The sequence below is a fragment of the Eumetopias jubatus genome, unplaced genomic scaffold, assembly GCF_037043125.1.
Source record: "Eumetopias jubatus isolate StellerSeaLion01/CBP00866 unplaced genomic scaffold, mEumJub1_p1.0 scaffold_8, whole genome shotgun sequence".
Lineage (NCBI taxonomy): Eukaryota > Metazoa > Chordata > Mammalia > Carnivora > Otariidae > Eumetopias > Eumetopias jubatus.
In genome coordinates, this window is record NW_028274814.1 from 40,156,041 (window position 1) to 40,176,376 (window position 20,336).

Here is a 20,336-nt window from a genome sequence, read left to right on the forward strand (position 1 = left end):
CTCAATTATAAGAATGTTGATTGGTTAAATGAATGAATGCGAAAACAAAGAAGTCAGGCCCTGCTTTTTGCCCTAGCCCTTCCAGCCCACGCTGGGGTCTTATCTCTTTTAGTCTCAGTTTTGCCTGTGCTATCCCTTTACTACTAGCTCCTTCCCTGAGAAAGGGGACCCCATCTACCAAGCCTTCCCAGTGCTCAACACACGTCCCAGGCCAGGTGCCAAGGGATGTCAGAACCTTGCCCAAGGGTGGACAAAGACCTGACAGGTAGAGCTCATTCTCAGGAACAGGGGGTCCCAGGCGTGTGATCGTCCAGGGAGCCTGCAGCAGGGGAACGGGCAACAGCCCCCAGGTTCCTGCCCCCAGGCCAGCTGGCTGCTGTGCCCCAGCCCCGGTCCCAGGAGAGCCCTTTACCTTACCCCCGGCTCCTCTGGTTGAGCTTCTTCAGGAAGACCCGTGTGACCTCGAGAGCCTCCTGCTCTGGAAGCAGCAGGTTGCCAGACGTGTTACAGTTCAGATCGATCCAGTCGGTCCGCAGGGCTTGGAAGTCAAGGTTGCGAGCACTGAAGGTCTGGTCCCAGTTTACCACTGGGTCAAACGCGGGCACGTCCTCGAATACCTCACTCATTTCCTCTTCCTCGTCTTCGTCCCCCTCTTCTCCCTCCATCCGCCCTTCCTGGCCTGCAGCAACCACGATGTCTTCCTCACCATGCCAACCCCTCCCGGGGGCTGCGGGCTCCATCCTGTCTCCCCTTCTCTGCTCTGCGATGTATGTCTCAACTTGATTCAGCCACTGGGACTGCCCTAGTGTCTTCCTGGGACGGCCACTACTGAGCCTCGGCCCCTTGACAGCAGGCACTTGCCCCGTCGGATGCCCCGGGGGCCACTTCTCAGAGTGAGGTGGATCTTGGCTGGGCTCGGGGCTAGGTCTTCGCTCCCTCTTCTCTGGTTGCTGGACTGGGACATCGCTGGTCCTCCCAGGGAAAGGAGCTGTGGGGTTCTGCTTGGAAAACGCTGCCAGCAGACCCTCCCGGGGCTGAGCGAGGAGCTTCCGCAGGCTCCGGAGGTGGTAGTCAGTGACATCCTGCCCGGGGGGAAAGGTAGGCACTTGTCTTCCCTCTGGCATCCTGGCGTTCTGGACATTGGAGGCAAGGGTCTCCTCTGCTGCTTCTCCATACTGGGATTCTTCTAGAAGGCTTTCCTCAAAACCTGTTGTTAATAACAACCACCATTCCTCACATCAGAGTTTCCAACTTTCCCAAACAAGATAGATAAGACAGCGGTTGATCCTATGAATGACACCCAACGAGTGTCAGATGGGGATTGCACCTGGGCTCTGCCACTGGCTTACTGTGGGCCCTTGGGCAAGTTACCAACCTCTAACTAACCCCAGTTTCTTCTTTTGCATAAAGGGAATAATCATGCATCTTCCTTAGGGCTGTCGTGAAGATGGAGTGATATAAAATACCCAAAGTGCCTAGCAGGTGCCTGGCACACACGGGGCCCAACAAATGGCCCCGGCATGCCCTAATCCCTCTAGAAGAAAGGCCACAGGACGACAGTGCTTCTCTCAGAAGAACTTCCCCAGTAACGTGCCAGGGAGAGCGATCCCTCCAGCAGTCCAAGCAATCTCCCCTGGGGCTCTAACTCTCCTCCAGCTGACTGCAGCACACTGTTAAAAACAGTGTCACTTTCCACATGTGCCTGGGATGGAAAAGGAAGGAGTACCACTGTCTCCTCCTTTGGGTGTGGGGGCGGGGGGGGCTGTGTGGTCCGGATTTTAAGCTCCTCAGGGGCAGGGCTGGCCTGGTCTGAACTTCCTCTAGAAACAGACCATGCTCATCCCTCCCAGCCTGGCCCGGCAGCCTCAGCTGTTACTCTGTTACCTGGATGCTCCGGCCCCTGCTTCTCAGGCTGGTCAATCTTGATGTACTCCTGAAAGCTGAACCTGCAGGAGGACGGGAAAGGCAGACTGGCACCCAGGGCCCCCACAGGCTAGCACGTGAGGCTCTGGGGGAAGGGCCAGCAGCAGTATGGAGTCATGCCCCAGTCTGGAGGGCAGGAGTGTATATGTGTGTCTGTGAGCATGTGGCATGCCTGGGAAAGACCAAGACTCCTCGGGCTGGAAGGGCATTTGCCACCCTTCTAGTCCCGCGGAGCCCCTCTGTAAGGCCATTCTCTTGCCCCATTCAGTGTCACTCACTGGTCCTGGTAGTACGAGTTTTCCTGGTAGAAGCATTTATTATGTGTCTCCATGTGGCTCAGGCGGGTATAGTCATTTGGGTAAACGAAGGACAGATGCACCTGGAGGCAAAGAAAGCAGCAGCAGTAATGAGAGGCTGGGATCTCAGTAAGAAATCAGCCGACCAGGGTGAAGCCTGTGCCTGGCTGGGCCCACACAGGGCTCACGGTGATGGGAGAAGGGCTGCTCTGAGCTTCGGATGAAAACATTTGTTCCGCAGACCGGGATTCCATTCCACTCTTCAGGGCTCCTCTCCCGGACTCTCTGGACCAAATGCAACCCCGGACTCAAGCTTCCCAGTGTGCTCCTCACCTCGCATCCTAGCTGCTTCTCCCCAGCTGCAGCCAGCACCATTCTCTCCTCCTCCTGCCACTTCCAAACCTTCACCTGCAACCTCCCACGGCCCTAGGACAACCCCCCTTTTGTTACCCACTCCACTGCTTCCTGCCCTCCTTACAGCTTCAGGCAATGCCACCAACCAATTTCCCAGTTAGACCCCACCCATTCTCCACCCAGAGGATGACTCCTGGCCACTTCTTCCTGCCTTGAGCACTCTCCTAATCGTTTCTAGATCTGGATATATAGTGTGCCTTCTGCCTCTCCAGTTTCCACCTGGGCTATAGGTTCTCTAGAGCTAACCTCCCCTCCACAGTTCACTTTCCCCAGGGCCTCATCTATGAGTTTTAAGAAGTACTGCTGGCTGGTCGCCCGGTAGGACAACCCAGGTAGGACAGGGTGTGTGGCTAAAGGAGCTGAGCGTATAAGAAGCCTCAGGCCAGTCCGCCTCCCATCACCGTCATCACTGTGGCAGAGCTGGAGTTGGAGTTCTTCCTAAAGCCGAGCATTTCTTCTCAAGGTTTATAAGGCAGTCCACTGGGCCATGGGCAACGTGGAACGCAAGTTCACCCAGCCCGTGGACCTGTGAGACCGTCCTGTCTGCTGCTATGTGGCATGGGGAGGAGGAAGAGTCAGGCCCGGCACCCCTCTATCTCAGCCACAGGCTGCAAGCCCCCACTGCCCAGCCCCCAGACTTACAAAGCGGAGTCCCTGGTAGCGCTGCAGGGGGAGCCCATCCACCAGGTAGCTGGGTTTATAGGGACAATCGGGCAGGACGTGGCGGAGATGAGTCTTGGGGATCAGAGGCACTGAGGACAGTAAAGGAAGAGGGATGAGGGTGGGGACGGGAGCCTGGAACGGGCTGGCTTCGAGGCACAAAGGCTCTCGGCTGAGGGGGAGGGCCGAAGGCCTCTGCTCTGAGCAGGCACCTTTTTGTATTCACTCATAGCAGCCACGGGCAGTCCAAGTGCATGAGCTGAGGTTGCCAAACTAAGGCTGGCACCACTCTTCTGGGGTGGGTGCATTCAAGGAGCCTTGGAGGCCAAGGATTCGGCCGCAGTCCCCGATTCATGGCATGGGGACTGCTGTAGAGGGCTAGCCTCAGTAAAGGTTTAGAAACATCCAGGAGGCCACCGAATCTCATCCTAGCTCAGGGCCAATAACTGAATTTCCATCCAGTTATTGTGGGGATTGGGGCTCTCTTATCTTTTAAAATGTAAATGCTCCCAAGAATTTAAGACTCCAACACCTAGGGCGCCTGGGTGGCTCAGATGGTTAAGCATCTGCCTTCGGCTCAGGTCATGATCCCAGGGTCCTGGGATCGAGTCCCGCATTGGGCTCCCTACTCCTTGGGAGCCTGCTTCTCCCTCTGCTCCCCCACCCACCCATGAATAAATAAATAAATAAATCTTAAAAAAAAAAAAGACTCCAACACTTTGGTGGGAACATATTTCTCTCACTGGAATAAGAGCTGGGATCAAGGGGCGCCTGGGTGGCCCAGTCGGTTGGGCATCTGTCTTTAGCTCAGGTCATGATCCCAGAGTCCAGGATCAAGCCCCGCATCGGCTCCCTGCTTAGCGGGGAGTCTGTTTCTCCCTCTGCCCTTCACCCCGTTGTGCTCTCTCTCGCACGCGCCCTCTCTCTCTCTCGCAAATAAGTAAAAATCTTTAAAAAAAACAAAAAAAGAAGAGTTGGGATCCAGTAGAAAACTATGATATATGTGATTGTGGAGGGACATGTACAGGATTTCTGGGCTCTAGTTCTACTCCCTGTCCTGGGAGGTGGTTACCCAATGTTTGCTGTGTAATGATTTGTAGAACTGTAAAACTGCACATAAATATTTTTGTACTTTTCTGTACGCATATTATATTTTACACTCCTAAGGGAAAAGCGAGATTCTCTGACTTTGGAATACTGTGGTAGAAGTGACAAGTCCGCGGAGTCTCCTCTACTAACACCCATGGCAGTGTATGGTCCCCAGACTGGATGAGATGTGAGCAGCCAAGGCTTTACCTCGATAGAGGGTGTCTCGAGGGTCGGGCCGCAGCATGTCTGCGAGGGGCAGCTCCTCTCTGGGAAGAGAGTCTCGGGAGCCTGCATGGCTGGCTGCTGTCTGAGGGATATGGCCCACGTCATCCATCCTTAGGACTGTCTCATCTGGGCCCAGGGAGGAAAGAACAGAAGCAGCTGTGGGTCCTAGAGCAAACCCAGAACCCAGGCCCCTGCCCCTCTGAGAGGCCAGGCAGAGCCAGAGCCCAGGCTTTTGTACCCTCCCCCCCAGGGACAGTATATGGGGTGTGCATGACCCCACTCCCCTCTAGCTCTGCCCTCTCACAAGTTGTGGGCTCAGCTACTGATCTCCTTTGGACCCACTCTACCAGCCTCATGGCTACCACACACCACAACTTTGTGTAAATTGGAAAAAGACACTACTTCCTCAAATGTGTTACTGCTCTCTGCTGGAAATCTGTCATTTAAGTCTGCTTCATTTATCTCACAAACATGTACAGAGCACTTACTAAATAACCAGCCAGGCACTGTTCTAAGCATCTTATAAATATCAAACCACTTCATCTCCATAAGCACTGTATACCTTAGATGTTTAGTGACTATTCCTACTTTACAGACTAGGAGCTTTGGCAACGAGAATCTAAGTCATTTGCCGAAGACCACACAACTGGTCAGTGGCAAAGCTGAATCTGAACCTGGTCAGTGTAGTCTCAGCCTCCAGGTTATGCTGCGTCTCAGACAGACAAGCCAGCAAGGTGGACCACGGCAGGGCGCCACCTTGCCCCCTCCATCACCCCCAGGCTAGTATTCTCCCCTCCAAGTGGGCCAGGCCTCCCCCTCCCCTTTTCTAACTGCCCTGGTTGCTCCCTGCTGTCTGGATTCATCTGTCTTCAGCCCCAGGTGGAGCTCTCCTTCTATACTTGGGGCTGGTTACCTCTGGCTCATCTTACTAGTTTCTTCCCTGAAGTTTATTATGGGCCTCTTTCCTCTCGTTTCACATTGCATCTATGGGCTCCAGCTCTCCCTTCTTCCTCTTGCACCAACTTAGCAGCTCACGACCTGCCCCTTCTGCCTTGACCTTGTGGTCTCTAGCTTCGCTCACCATCAACCGCCCCTTACCTGTGCTGCTACTGCCACGCTGCCTCCCCGGCCTGCCCCACCCCGCCCTCCTCGTCTCTCTCACACTTTCCACTGCCTTCCCAGTCTCCTCCCAGCACTCAGCTTTCCCTTCCTCCCTCTGGCCCTGCCTACTCTTCCTACACGCGGGCGCACGTGGCCCCACTTGCCCGCCGGTGATTTCTCAGTGGGGCCTGCGGATGCATAGGAAATCATGAGCAATACATAGTACGACTGAAGAGTTCGTTTACTGCAAATCTAAAGCAGGTGAGAAAGCTTCTTCAGCTCTGGTCATGGCTTTGCAAAGAACCATGGGACCCTCGACTGTGAAATAGGAAACTGATCTCACTCAGAGGTGTTTCATCTGGAGTGAGCCTCGTGGTCTCTGGGTGCTCCTGAAATTGTACACAACATATTGTGTGTGGATGGACAAGGGCGTTCTTCTGGGGCAAGATCTCAGCAAGCTTCCGGCAGGTTCTCAAAGGGGTCACTGACCCTTGAGAGTTAAAGATCTCTGACCTTAGGGTCCCTTTAAGTTCTGTTCCTTGTTCTGGACCCCCTTTCCACCCACGTTCCAAGCACCTTGAGCTTTAGCCTCCAGCCCTCCCTTTACCAAATCCCCTCAGCGGACTGAGCCCCACACGTTGGCCCCAGCTCACCTCTGTCTCCAGGGGAGGGGCAGAGCCTACTCACTTGTGAAGAGGGACAGGGAAGGGGAGTCAATAATGGTGAACTTGGCTCCAGGGTCATTCCGTCGCCACTGGAAGAGGAGAGAGGGTGGATGCGGAGGCTTGGAGGGAGCTGGATTTAGAAAAGAGTTCAAGGGACAAGGGGTGAGGTGCGGCTCCGAGCTGAGCTGGGGGGGCAGGCAAGGTGGGGCTCTCACCGCGACTTCCACATGATCCGTGCCCTCATTGTTCTGTTTGTGCAGCACCTCGAAGTAGTACCTCTGGGAGGCCGCCAGGCTGGCAGGAGAGAGCAGAGACCTAGAAGGCTATCTTCTCGGGCCCTGTGGCCATCCATGACCCACTCTTCCGCCATCCCACCTTGCTTCTGCCATCTGCACGCTCCCCTTGTCTTTTTTTTTTTTTCTCTGCTCCCAGAATCCCAGGAGCTTTGCTTTTAATGCTGGCCTGGAGTTCCCACGCTACCTCTTACTCACAGTGTGACCTTAGTTTTCTCTTCTGTAAGATGGCGGTACTAACAGTCCACACTTCACAGGAGAATCAGGACAATCAAAGGAAATACAGATCTTCCTCAACTTGTGGGCTTACGTTCTGACAGACTCCTCTTAAGTTGAAAATATTGGAAGTCAAAATGCATTTAATACACTGAACCTCCCGAACATCATAGCTTAGCCTGGCCCACCTTGAACGTGCTCAGAATACTTGCATTAGCCTACAGTTGGGCAAGATCACCTGACACAAAGCCTAGTTAAAACAAAGTGCTGAATATCCCATGTAAGTTACTAAATGAAAGTGAAAAACAGCATGGTGGTATGCGTACAGAATGGTTGTATCGGTTGTTGACCCTGTGTCATGTAGCTGACTGAGAACTGAGGCTCACGGCCACTGCCCAGCATCACAAGAGACTATTGTACCCCTTAACTGCTAGCCTGGAAAGAGATCCAAATTCAAAATTTGAAGTACAGTTTCCCTTGAATGCATATCACTTCTGCACCATCGTAAAGTTGAAACATCGTAAGTTGAGCTATGGTAAATCTGGCCATCTGTAATAGTAACCCTTACAGAGTTGTTAGTATGTGCCAGACGTTGTTCTAATGGTTTTATACATACCAACTCACTTAATTCTTGGTTATAGATGAGAACCCTGAGGCACCGAAATCTTGGGTAATTCGCCCAAAAATCACTGAGGTAGTAAGTGGTGGAGCTGGGATTTGGACCCGGGCAGTCTGGCTTCTGGGTCCATGATGTTAGCTGCCATGCTGAGTTACGTGTAAAGTGCTCACCACAGAGACTGGCAAACAGCAAGCGCTGTTCGCAAGCTAGACCGTCTTATTGTTACCAACATCACTATTATCACCATTAAGCCAATGCATGTTCTTGCTTATGTGTGCAGGCCACCAGGTGGCACTCTGAGGTTGGGCTAAGTTCCCCTTCCAGCATGTTAAAAGCAATACCAGCCACTACAGGCTGGGAAAGGCCTGGTCTCCCTCCAGTCTCCCAAGGGATCACAGCGATGAGGAACTTTCCGCAGCACGGGCAGTGTCCAGGCTGTACCACTGTGGACATCTCCAGGGATGGAGCAAATGGGAAGGGCAAGGACTGGGAGAAGAAAGATCTATTTTGTTTTCCAGTCCTGAGTGTCACTAAATAGCTGTGTGACCTTCTCCCAGTCACACCCCTCTCTGAGCCTCAGTTTCCCCATCTGTAAAATGAGGAAGGATAGGCCAAATAGTCTCTAAGTCAAAGACTTCATTTATCAGAATGCACGAATGCCCAGGCATGCTGCATCTCTGGATAAGGAAGGCTGGAGAAAAGGGAAGGTACAACTGGGCTCCCCTGCCTGGTTTGACCTCAGCACTTGAGGTAGGTTGGGTTTTTTCTGTCGCTCACAGGAATGTCATGAGACTCCCTACTCACCTCACTGGCTTGGAAATTTGGCTCCGAAATTTCCCAAACTCTCCAGGGGCGGTCCACTCTTTTCCAGTCTAAAGGTGTGGGGAGAGTGAGAAGAGAAGGAAGGAGGAAGATGAACAATATGAAGGAAGGGAGGTGGGGAGTGAAGAAGACAAGGAAGGAATGGGGAGGAGACATGTGGCAGAAAAGAAGAGCAGGGAGATGGGAAAGAAAACAGGAGAGGTGAGGAGAATGACAGGTAACCCAGGCAAGAAGCACCTCCGCCCATCCTACAAGGGGCCCGAGCAATCAGGCTCCACGGCGTTCATCCTTGGCACCATGCTAAGGACGCTGGAACCCAAAAAGGGGACGTGGCCCAGTCCTGGCCCAGAGATGAACCTTCCTGAGGTCCTTCTGTGGCCTCAGGCTAACTCCTCATTCTTCCCCAGTCTACACTCTGTCTATCCCCTTGTAAAACGGGACAGGGGTGAGAGGGAGGATGCTCCTCTCTCACGCCTTCTTCCCTGGCTGTCATGCCAGAGAGACTAATGGTAATGAGGGTTTCCTGATGCAGGCAGGTGCCTCTTCCATGACCTGGCTCCTGGGCCCAGGGGGAAGAGTTCTGGAGCTGGGTTGACCCTACCTTGCCCACACTGGCCAGCAGCTGAAGGCCTGACACCTGGTCGTCCCGGCTGAGCCAGAACTCAGCGTTGTCATCTGCAGCAATGGCAAACTGGATCTTCCCTGGGCAGTGGGGGAGAGAGTTTGCAGATGAGAGCAAGAAGGGCATTAGCATAAAGGGCTGAAGGCCTGTTTTATGTCTTAGCGATTACATTCTCTTCAGGGGGCTTGGTGCCGTGGCTTCCCTCTCTGTAAAGTGGGGGTTCCACATCCTAGGAGACACCATGAAGACAGAGAAGACTCCCAGGGAGAGATAAGCTAGTGCCAGACTCTGCAAATCAGGGCGTGAAGTGGCAGCTGGGGGGCCACTGGATGAGACCTCACCGTGACTAAATTTCCCCTCTCTCCCCAGTGATGGACTAACAGGGTCCAGGCAGCCTAGCGTGGACTTACTTCTCAACTACAGGCTTATGTTCTCTGGGTACCATAAAGAACGTGGAGCAGGAAGCAGGAGGATGGGACTTTGGGGCCGGCCTCACCATCGGTGAAGGGGTGCAGGTAGCCAAAGATGCGGAGGCCATAGTTGGTCCATTTGGGGGACACGGCCAGCTTCCTCAGGGTTGTGCGAATCTATGCCAAGAAAGGGGAGGAAAACCATTACCCAGAAGAGGGAAGAGGAAACTCAAGCAATTGGTCCACTCAGAGCTGGTGGGAAGACCAAGGTGGGGAGGGAGACAGGAGGGACTGGGGCATGGCTTGGTGAGTGGAGTGTAGGCAGGATTTCCACTCCCACTTGCTTCTTTGTTCATGTGACCTTGTACAGTGCACAACCAGCCCAAATGTACGTGGTGGTTCTGGCTAAATTATATCATGAGGTACAATGAGAGCCTGAAGCTGAAATGATGCAGAAGATGGCAGAGAACTCAAAGGAATCCTTGGGAAGGGAGCAAGAGTAACAACTGTGGGCAGAAGAAAAGAGGACCCAAGATATAAAGGAAAGGAAATGAACCAGAAAAGAAGCCAGGACAGATGAAGAAGACAGAAGACAGAGGGAGATGAGACACAGGAGTGGGCCGAGGGAGGGAAAAGAGGCGCGCCCAGCAAACACTCACATGGGGGTACAGTGGGAAGTGGAGGTTCCTCCTGAGCTGCTGAATGGAACTGCCACACCAGTCCTCAAACACATGCAGGTTGGCGCGGCCCCGGAACTGTACGGGGCAGAGAAGCAAGCAGGTGAGTCTGAGCACCCCGGCACCCGTCCGGCCCGCGGCTTGAGGACGCCGGGTGCACAGACGATGCCCGGGCCGCCGCAGCCCCAGCCCGGGTGTTCCTCTCACTACTGAAGGTCACGGTCCAATTCAGTCCCATCCCATCCTCACACCCAAGGCCTCTTTCTCCAACCTCATCCCCACTGCTTGGCCCTAAAGCCTGGGTCTGTTCTTTTGGCCATGCTTGTGCGCGCGCGCAGTCCCAGCTCTTTCCATGCCGGGAGGGGGTGGTTTGCATTCCCCAGGCAAGGGGCAGTAATAGCCATGACAGAAAGGCAGAGATGACCGAAAGAACTGGAAGGAGGGCCAGCCTGGGGTTTGAGCTAAAGACTTGCTCTCCTCCCCTCCCCTTCCCCTTCTGCCTAATAGTAAGCTCCACAGCTGTCTGCTGGTGAAACCTTATCTACCCAGTAGTCTTCATGCTTCTGGCTCCCCTTGTGGGGAAGCAGCTGGGAAAGCGCTGCAGGAGGTCTTTGGGGGCCCCATCCGGCAGGACAGCCTCGGACTGCTCCCTTAGGAGCTGGAAGCCTCTCTCCCGCTCTGCGCGGGCCTCTCCTGGCATGACTACCCAGGCGCCTGGGACTTGGGCAGCCCTGGGAAGCTAGGAGCAGAGGATGTATGCTCTCTCCTCCTTGGCTGTGGCATTGGTGGGCAGAGACTGAGCTTGGAGGCCAGAGGCAGAGGGCCCCCTTCAGAAGAGAGGGCCTTAGAGCCAGTGCTCTGAGTGGGTGGAAGTGCTGGGCGTTTGAGAGGGGAGGGGAAGCGTGGGGATCCCGTCCCGATTTATCCTGACAAAGAGTTTCAGATTACCCCATCTCAGCAATTTTCTCCTCCCCCTCCCCCCAGCTTAATCTCCAGGTTGTGGGAGGTGGGGCCTCAATTACTCTATACAAACAGGCCCTGCCCTTCCCTCCCCACTGTGGCCCATCAGATATCAAAATCTGAGCTGCCCTGAGGAAAACAGAGGAGGAAGGGACACCCAGACTGGAAGCCCAGATAAAAGGAAGTAGCACAAGGTCTTCAGCGAGCGATCTGGAGGGACAGATGGTTGGGAGGGGAGAAGTCCTGCACACGAATGCCAAAGATCTAAGGTGCGGCCTCTGAGGAAACAGGACCCCACAGCTGGATCCAGAAAGGACACAAGAGAGCCTGTCACTCCCCGTCCCTTCAGCAGCCTGGCACTTCCTGGGCACACTGGCCTGGTCAAAGCTGCCTTGGGAAGCAGCCATTGCACCAGGGAATATGAGTGGGGGGCTGGGATGGGTGGGAGAGAGAATGTGGGCTGGGTAGGCGGGCGGGCTGAGGCTTCTTGGAAGGAAAGAATGGGGACATTGTGCTATTTCTGGGGAAATTCCTTAAATCCAGTTTACAAGACTCAGTTGTCTCCTACAAATGACCTCTTCTAAGCACCCCCCCCGGGAGACTTTCAGGGCAGTGTGCTCAGATCCACAGCAAACTGCCGAGGGAGGGCATGCCACCAGAGAAATCTGTTTTATTCAGCCAGGAGGCCAGAGGCCACGGGGGGGGCGGGGGGGGGGGTTGGGCAGAGGAAGGAGGGAAAAAGGAAGGAACTGGGCTGGCCACCTCCTGCCTCCCACTTAGGGCCTTGCTTGCTACAGCAAGGGTAGCTTGAGATGCTCTGGAGAATGGAAGGCAGGGGACATGAGGGTGTAGGAAGAGGACTAGCCCTCTCCTCTGAGGTCTAGGCCCTCACTCGGCATCACAGTAGCCTTCAAACCATGCTTCATCCACTCTCAGGCTGTAGGCGGGGGTCTCTGCAGGACCAGTGGGCACCATCTTCCTCCCAGGCCCAGACTGGCAACCCCCACCAGGATTTGCGTCTCTCCAAGTTTTGGAGATTTTGTATCTGGCAGGGATGAGGGATTCCAGCTCATCAGCCTGCCCTTTGCCCACTCTCTCCATTGTCCAGCAGGGGCTAAGGCCCAGGGAAGGACACAGGTTACTCCTATCACCAGATTTGGCCAATGACGGATTTGGAACTTCCAGTCGTAAGTAGTGGAGAAAATACTTGTTGGAACCCTCTCATTTTAGAGGTCAGATTATTGAGGCCCAGAAAGGTAAACTGACTCCCCCAAAACACACAGCAATTAACCCTGTGGAAGTGGGGAGTATGGATGCAGGAGGGGAAGGCCAGCCTGGTGGGTCCTCAGACAGGAATGTCCACTGTCTTCCATTCCCACAACACTGCCTCTACCAGGCCCCACTGGGCTTGCCAGGCCTGCTGTAGAGCCTCCTCACTGGAGGGAAGCTTCTCTCCCTCCACTTATTCTTCACACTGCCTGCAAGATTGTCTTACTAAAGCATAGACCTGATCGTGTCACTCTGCGGCTTCAAACCTCAGGAGACTCCCAAAAGGCTTCAGAACAAAACCTCACCCTGGCATGTGAGGTCTTTTCAACTGACCTATCTTCCCAGCCTCACCTGCCACTCCCTGTCATGCACCTGCACGGCACCCACACCCATCTCCCTGTCTTTGTCCCGCTCCTTCACCTCTCCACGGCTTTACAAACACTACTCCCCGGTGGGAGGGCCTTTTCCTTTCTCCCCCACCTGGCAAACGCTGGCTCAGCCTTCTCTGACTTCCTCACCAGAGTTAATAGCTTCCCTCCTCTGTGTTTCCAGAACATCTTAATTATTTTAATGAACAAATGCTTGCAGAAGCTAAGCTCGTAACCGTATGTTCCTTCATTGATTCGATAAGTGCCGAATGTCTGCCTTGGACCGGTTAGAGATGCAAGGAGATGTGGTCCTCCAAGGAGAGAGACGTGTTAACAATCGGTGTCACCTGTGCCAGGGGCTATTGCAGAAGGGTCAGGGGCACATGGCATGAAGGCAGGAGCAGTCACCTCTGCCCCCAGGAGACACAGGAGCCGATCACAGAAAGTACACTCGAGAGTGGGTAAATAAAATGTGGTACGGCCACACAATGGAACAGTACTCAACCATAAAAAGAAACGAAGTGCTGGTAGAGGCGACTGCATGGACGAGCCTTGAAAACGTCATGTTAAGTGAAAGAAACCAGACACAAATGGTCACATTGTCGGATTCCATGTATATGAAATGACCAGAACAGGCAAAGCTAGAGAGACAAAAAGTAGACTACTGGGCACCCTGGCTGGCTCAGTCAGGAGGGCATGTGACTCTTGATCTCAGGGTCGTGAGTTTAAGCCCCATGTTGGGCATGGAGCCTAATTAAAATCATAAAAAGTAAAAAAAAAAAAAAAAGCATTCCTTAAAAAGAGAAAAGTAGATTATTGTTTGTGTAGGGCTCGTGGGATGGGGGGGTGATGGCTAACGGGTATGGAGTTTCTTTCTATGGTAATGAAAGTGCTCTAAATTAACAGTTATGGGTGCGTAACTCTATGAATCTAGTAAAAGCTATTGAATTACACACCCTAAATGAATGACTTATGTGGTATTTAATTTACATCTCAATAAAATTGTCACGGAAAAAAAAAGGTAAGCCTGAGAAGAAGATTTTGGGTCTCAGCCCTCTCATCAAGAGACAGCAGCTCGCCAAAGCCAGGGAAAGGCTGACTTGCTTTGATCTTATTTGGATTTACCAAATTTCTTTCTTGTTTTTTGTTTTCCAGATGGAACATCCTGAGCATCAGACAGTGTTTTGGTCAATGGATGCAAATGAATAAATTGGCATTGAGCTTTGTTAATCAGTGGGGTTTGTGAACTAGAGTTTTATGATTTGGGGTGCCATGAATAAGTTTTTGAAGGCAGTTACCCCGTGAAGCCCAGTCCCACAGCTGTCCACTCTGACAGTCTCTATGACACAGCAAAGAGAATGCCTATGGCTGCTTAGCTTTCCAGAGTGACTTCTGGCCTCAGAGACCCTGTGTTGCTGGCTAAAGACTGGGGCAGGGAGACAAAGAAGAGACCATTCATTGACAGCTTTCTTATCCTCTGTCCTTGCTCACTTTCAGGGCAGGGCTGTGTCCTAGTGATGCCACCTGGAGGAAGTGAACGAGTTAACCCCTCTCTGAGCCACTACCTGCAAAAGGGGGATAACAGAACCACCTGACAGCTCTTGACAGCTAGATGTTCAGTAAATAACATGTATCATTAACCTGCTGAAGCTGTCTGTCAAAAGGGCAGGAGACAGGGCGCCTGGGTGGCTCAGTCGTTAAGCGTCTGCCTTCGGCTCAGGTCATGATCCCAGGGTCCTGGGATCGAGTCCCACATCAGGCTCCCCGCTCCGCGGGAAGCCTGCTTCTCCCTCTCCCATTCCCCCTGCTTGTGTTCCTGCTCTCGCTGTCTCTCTCTCTCTCTGTCAAATAAATAAATAAATAAAACCTTTAAAAAAAAAAGGGGCAGGAGACAGGTAAGGAGATCGGAGCAGAGAAGCACCGGTGGTGGGGGCAGGGACCACCATGCAGCTCTGTGGCTGCAAATGTTAGTTATATAGCCTTTCAAAGGGGCCTTGTTTTCTTTGTTGGTGAAATAAGATGATTGGATCAGTGATTCCCTGAAGATCTATGAAGATTGTAAAGAGGATTTTGTAAGATTTTTTTTGGTAAAAACTACTTTTTTTAAAAAAGATTTTATTTATTTATCTGAGAGAAATCAAGAGAGAGCACGGGCTGGGGGAAGGGCAGAGGGAGAGGGAGAAGCAGGCTCTGCACTGAGCAGGATCCTGGGATCTTGACCTGAGCCCTGAGCGGAAGGCAGACACTTAACCAACTGAGCCACCCTGGCATCCTGGTAAAGCTACTTTTAATATTAAAAAAAAAAAAAAGTCAGTGGAAATCAGGCATTTATCACCAAAAGGCCATATACACTTATTAAAACATCAACACTTTCTTTAAAAAGTTAATCCTATTTTAATCACTATTTACTATTTGTTCACTGTTTTAATCTCATAAATATTTCCATCCTTGATTGGCCAAAAAAAAAGTGGGGAAATTAATGATTAATAAAGGCAGAATGGGGGCATCTGGGTGGCTCAGATGGTTAAGCGTCTGCCTTCAGCTCAGGTCATGATCCCAGGGTCCTGGGATCGAGCCCCACATCGGGCTCCTGGCTCAGCGGGGAGCCTGCTTCTCCCTCTCCCTCTGCCTCTCCCCCTGCTCATGCTCTCTCACTCTCTGTATATCTGTGTCTCAAATGAATAAATAAAATCTTAAAAAAAAATAAATGCAGAATGCTATACAGCCATAATCTTTAGAAAAAACGATCTGGGCACCTGGGTGGCTCAGTCGGTTGAGTGCTGGACTCACGATTTTGGCTCAGGTTGTGGGATCGGGTCCAACGTCTTGCTCAGCACAGAGTCTGCTTGGGATTCTCTGCCCCTTCCCCCCCAACCCGCCCCGCTCTCTCTCTAAAATAAATAAATAAAATCTTTAAAAAAAAAAACAAAAAGAAAGGAAAATGATCCCAACTGTCCTCAAAAGATTGAAGGCTAGATCATGGGATCAATGGTCTTTAAGGCACCCTCTTTTCAAAACACTCCAGGTGGGGTGGGGCGTAATCACCTGATGACATCACCTAGTACAGCTGTGCCAGTGTTGTAATGTGCCCTCTCTCAGGGCTTTAAACAGAGGCAGTTTCACGGCGTGAATAACCTAACATCGTATTTAGCACGATGCTACCTCCTCTTCTCCTGCCCCACAGCAAATAGGTGGATTGGAAATAAAATCATGCAGGCTGAAGAGCTCAATCTGTGATAGGTATGGATAAAGACAGTGTGGGCTGGCCAATACCACCCAGCCAAAAAAAATAATACATGTCCACAGGTCTCAGGACTAAAAGGCACTGGGTTATGGGCAAGTTGTCAAATATGCAGCCCAAATTTAAAATTTTCACCCCCAAAGAACCATGCTACTATGGGGTCTCAGCATAAGCATTTACTCAAGGTAATCTTGAGCATGTTAATTAACCTCTCTGCGCCTCAGTTTATTTACCTAAAGAAAAGGAATCTTTCAGATCCTATATAAGTGAAAGGTATCATAGCAACTCTTATTCACATGTTTAACCACTTCCTATAAAAGTTTTCTAAAGCATTGTTTCCTAGAGTATTTTCCTCAAAACACTAGTTTCATAGAATATTAAGAGATATTTCATGGGGAAAAAAAACAAGGCAGGAGACACATAGGTTTGGTACCTGCTGAGCTAAATAAACCAAGTTAAACAGCTCACTACAGAACTTCTCAGAACCTTTCCTATGTGAATGTGTATTTCCAAGAAGTGGATGTAGCATATAGTTTTTATGCCTTATTTAACAACAGGCTCCTTTCTTCCTGGAATACCTTATGAGACTTGCTGTCCAAGAAAGTTTGGGAAGCCTATCTTTAAGAATGATGTGGATGTGAAAGTCAGGTGGCTTTCCTGAGTTCTGTTTTTCTCACTTATAAAAATGAGGACAATGATACTATCTTACAAGGTCATAAAACTGATAAGGGATGATATGCAAAAACCAGCACACAATAGGCTCAGAGCAAATGCTCTCCTTCTCTAAAAGAAGAAAACTGAATGAGCCTGAAGACCTTTTTTTTTTTTCCAAATTAGGTGAAAAAAAATTCTGGGGGGCTAAGGGGGAAAAGAGAGGGCAAGAGTGTATGCAAGTGGTAGGGGGTTGGGGAGGGGAAGACAGGCAGAGGGGGAGAGAGAATCTTAAGCAGGCTCCAAGCCCAGCGCAGAGCCCAACCTCAGGGCTCAATCTCTTGACCCTGAGATCCTGATGTGAGCCAAAATCAGGAGTCAGACGCTGAACCAAGTAGCCACCCAGGCGCCCCTAGGTGAAGATTTTTAATAACAATCACTAGAAGGATATTTTCTGTGGTCTCTGGAATTATCTGTGAAAACTATGTTTTGACCATCTCCAAGAACAGGGACAGTGACAAATCCCTTACCTCCGAGAGCCAGGGGACAGGCTTATTCCATTTCAGGTAGCTGTAGTTACCACTCTCACCTTGCTCCACATCTTGGTCCTGGTAGAAGAATGAAGAATGAACTGGGTGGGGATATTAGGATTGGGGGCCCCTTGAAAGTGCCTATGGGGAGGCAGAGGCCCAGGAGACCCTGCCACTGGGGAAGCTTATCAATAAGAGACACTCCCATTTATGATTCACCCTGTATCCCTCAGAAAGACACCCCCTTACAGTTTCGTCAATGCATACTCTCCTAAGGTTCTTTTACTTTCCTGAATTTTCTGTCTTCCCATATGGCTAAAAACATTTTTTCTTTCTTTTTTTCTTTTTGGAAAAATAATTTCTAAATCGATCAGTGTTCTGAGAACAGGAACTTGCCTCAGTCTTCGTCTACATCCCCCCCAGGACTCTGCCCAGGTCTGTCACTCATTTGTCCTGACAAGGGGAAGCTCCCTGGGGACATCGCAGGCCTTCGCCTCCCTACCATGTAGGTTCATGGGTTCAGTTTGGTTCTGCTCCAGCCTTGGAGATCCATGTCTCTTCTTGGCTCAGAGGCTCAATCTTAGGGTTCCAAACTGAATTAGAACCCAATTTCCCCAGTTCCCATCCAGAGCTCCTCCTACCTCCCTAGGGACGACTGGCCCAAGAGACACTATAGAAAAAAATGCTCCATTCCAAATCTGTCCCCCAGCCATGTGCAGCTATATATGATGTCTACCTCATCATCTCTCTTAGCAGTGAGCATCTGGGATTATCACTAAGGCACCAGCCTAGGCCTCAGGCCTGCAAGATGCAGGATGTGATGGTTCTGCTTTAAGCCCTTTAAGATGAAGACCACATGCCTGGAACAGTTCAATTCTGGGCCTCTTGAGCTGCCTGAGGAAGGCTTTGAGGAGGGCAGGATGGACATCTCTATCCACCCAGCTAACAAGATCCTGTGATGTCCGAGTACAATTTCAGCAAATCTCTCCTTGAGCCCTCTTACCACAGAAAAGTAGGGGATTCCCTTAATAAGGTCACGGACAGGTGAAGACCCATGTTAATGCACTAGTAAGAGAAAATGGGCTGGCCCCACCACATACCTTGGGGCCCAGCCTCTGGGGATGATAAAACTGGAGATTTGGATCCACAGCCGGAATGTTCCTGTTGGCCAGAGCCTTGGCCAGTTCTCGCCAGCTGCCATATCCTATGGAAGGGACCGAAGAGAGAAACAAGGTCAACAGAATATGAAGACCTCATAGGTCTGTAAGACTTGGGGGGAATAAAAGAGTTAAGCTTCTTTTCTTCTGCAGCTCTTCATACCTCTTCCTATGGTGGGCATGAAGTGGGGGGAGGGTCGGGAGATAGTTACAACCTTGGCCAAGGTCAGTAGTGCAGAGGGAGAGGAAAAGAGCTCCTAGCACATTAAAATTTGCTGTCTTCCATAATCAGAGAAGGAGCCAGGCTAGGTGAAGATGAAACACGTCCATTTGTCCATGGAGTGTGTGCAGCACTACAGGCTGACTCTTCCCCGGTTGCCTTTTGAGGCTGATTTTCTCCCCAAAACTGCTGTGGGGAAAAGGTTGTGAAGGCAGTGAAACTAAGCTTGCTCCCTTTCCAGCTCGGTCCCCTTCCTCCGCATCCAGGGAGAAACTGTTGGGGTGCCAGCAAAGAGTCAAGAAGCAGAGCGCTGTGCTGAGGGTGAGGCTGCGGGAGTCAAGGTTCAGGGGTCAGCACGGCCACACACTGAGGGGTCAGAGCCCCCCACGTGTCAAGGAGGCCACTTGGGCATGACTGTCAGACTTTGAATATGTGAAACCAAACCACTACTGGCCATGAACCCAAATCATAGACGATCAGGACCTAGGCTAGCAGAGGCTTTCAAGGTCATCTGGTCCTCATTTCAGGTGAGGAAAATGGGACCCCAGCCGGCCAAATGACTTCTCTCGGCTCACTTAGCAAATAGCGACAAGGCTAAGACTGGCACCCAAATGTCCAGATCCCCCACTGGGCTACTACTCTGTCTCCAACAGCTCCATCAAGATGCTCCCAGCGTGGTGGGTGCTGCACAAGAGGAGTCAGACTCATGCTCACTGACCGCTGGGAGCCAATAGCTGACCCAGAGCAGATGTCATGAACCCCGATGTGAGTCCAGTCGAGACACAGCCAACCAGACACAGAGGAAAGAGCTCAATGTATGAATGTGGCCAACAAAAGGTGGACACCACCATTTTGTGGGAGTGTTTATGTAACTGACTCCAGGAGGGGGACTGTGGTGGGTAGGGGGATGCTTTTCTTCCAGTTCTGTTTGGTGTGGCCCTTTAGTGCTTACTAAGCATATCACAGGAATTATCTCATCTGAGTCTTGTAATACGATTCTTGTGAGAGGGGCGCCTGGGTGGCTCAGTCGGTTAAGCGTCCAACTCTTTTTTTTTTTTTAAAGATTTTATTTATTTGACAGAGAGAGACACAGCGAGAGAGGAAACACAAGCAGGGGGAGTGGGAGAGGGAGAAGCAGGCTTCCCGCGGAGCAGGGAACCTGACATGGGGCTCGATCCCAGGACCCTGGGACCATGACCTGAGCCAAAGGCAGACGCTTAACGACTGAGCCACCCAGGCGCCCCAAGCGTCCAACTCTTGATTTCAGCTCAGGTCATGGTCTCAGGGTCATGAGATCCAGCCCTGCATCGGGTTCCACGCTCAGCACGGAGTCTGCTTGAGGTTCTCTCCCTCTCTCCCTCTGCCCCTCCCCCGCATATGCATGCGTGTGCCCCCCCTCAAATAAATAAAATAAGTAATTAAAAGACTTGTGAGATAGGCCAGGTCTGACTACCCCTATTTTACAGATGGGGAAAGAGCAGCGCAGAGTTTAAAGTCACAGAGTGACTTGTTTTGAAGCCACGATCAGAACAGAGAGCCTCCCTGTCTCATGAGCCAGTGTTTTCTCATTCCGCCTACATTTTCCCCTGTGGGCACTTTTTGACACAAACTTTGAAGAGTCCCAGGGGCAGAGGCCTCAGCTGGGGATCTGTGCCTCTGGGTTTCTGCACAGACATTAAACCTCTGCTCATGTTATGTTTATGGGGACTTCTGCAGGTTTATCCCTCTGCCATCAAGGTCTCTCCTGTTTCCATGGCTGGCCAGCTGGCAGGCGGGAACAGGTCAGACTAGTTCAGTGCAGGGGGATGTCCTGGGGAAGCCAGATTCTGGGGCCAGTGAAGTGAGGTGAGGATATGGGCGGGAGGAAGAGAAAGAATGCTCCCAGACCTACACCCTGCATTTCTGGAT

General features: G+C 51.6%; 1 protein-coding gene across 1 annotated transcript in view; it reads right to left on the bottom strand.

The window, feature by feature from the left end:
- Nucleotides 1-20,336, bottom strand: part of B4GALNT3 (beta-1,4-N-acetyl-galactosaminyltransferase 3) — a 93,941-nt gene that overhangs the window by 5,163 nt on the left and 68,442 nt on the right. The window contains exons 2-14 of the mRNA XM_028121174.1: nt 18,152-18,255; nt 17,052-17,129; nt 10,015-10,110; nt 9,442-9,532; nt 8,925-9,025; nt 8,306-8,373; nt 6,589-6,667; nt 6,396-6,462; nt 4,590-4,733; nt 3,276-3,385; nt 2,202-2,302; nt 1,885-1,946; nt 418-1,207 (exon numbers count right to left, since the gene is read on the bottom strand). Coding sequence (XP_027976975.1) covers nt 418-1,207; nt 1,885-1,946; nt 2,202-2,302; nt 3,276-3,385; nt 4,590-4,733; nt 6,396-6,462; nt 6,589-6,667; nt 8,306-8,373; nt 8,925-9,025; nt 9,442-9,532; nt 10,015-10,110; nt 17,052-17,129; nt 18,152-18,255 — 1,891 coding nt within the window. The remainder of the gene's footprint in view (nt 1-417; nt 1,208-1,884; nt 1,947-2,201; nt 2,303-3,275; nt 3,386-4,589; nt 4,734-6,395; nt 6,463-6,588; nt 6,668-8,305; nt 8,374-8,924; nt 9,026-9,441; nt 9,533-10,014; nt 10,111-17,051; nt 17,130-18,151; nt 18,256-20,336) is intronic.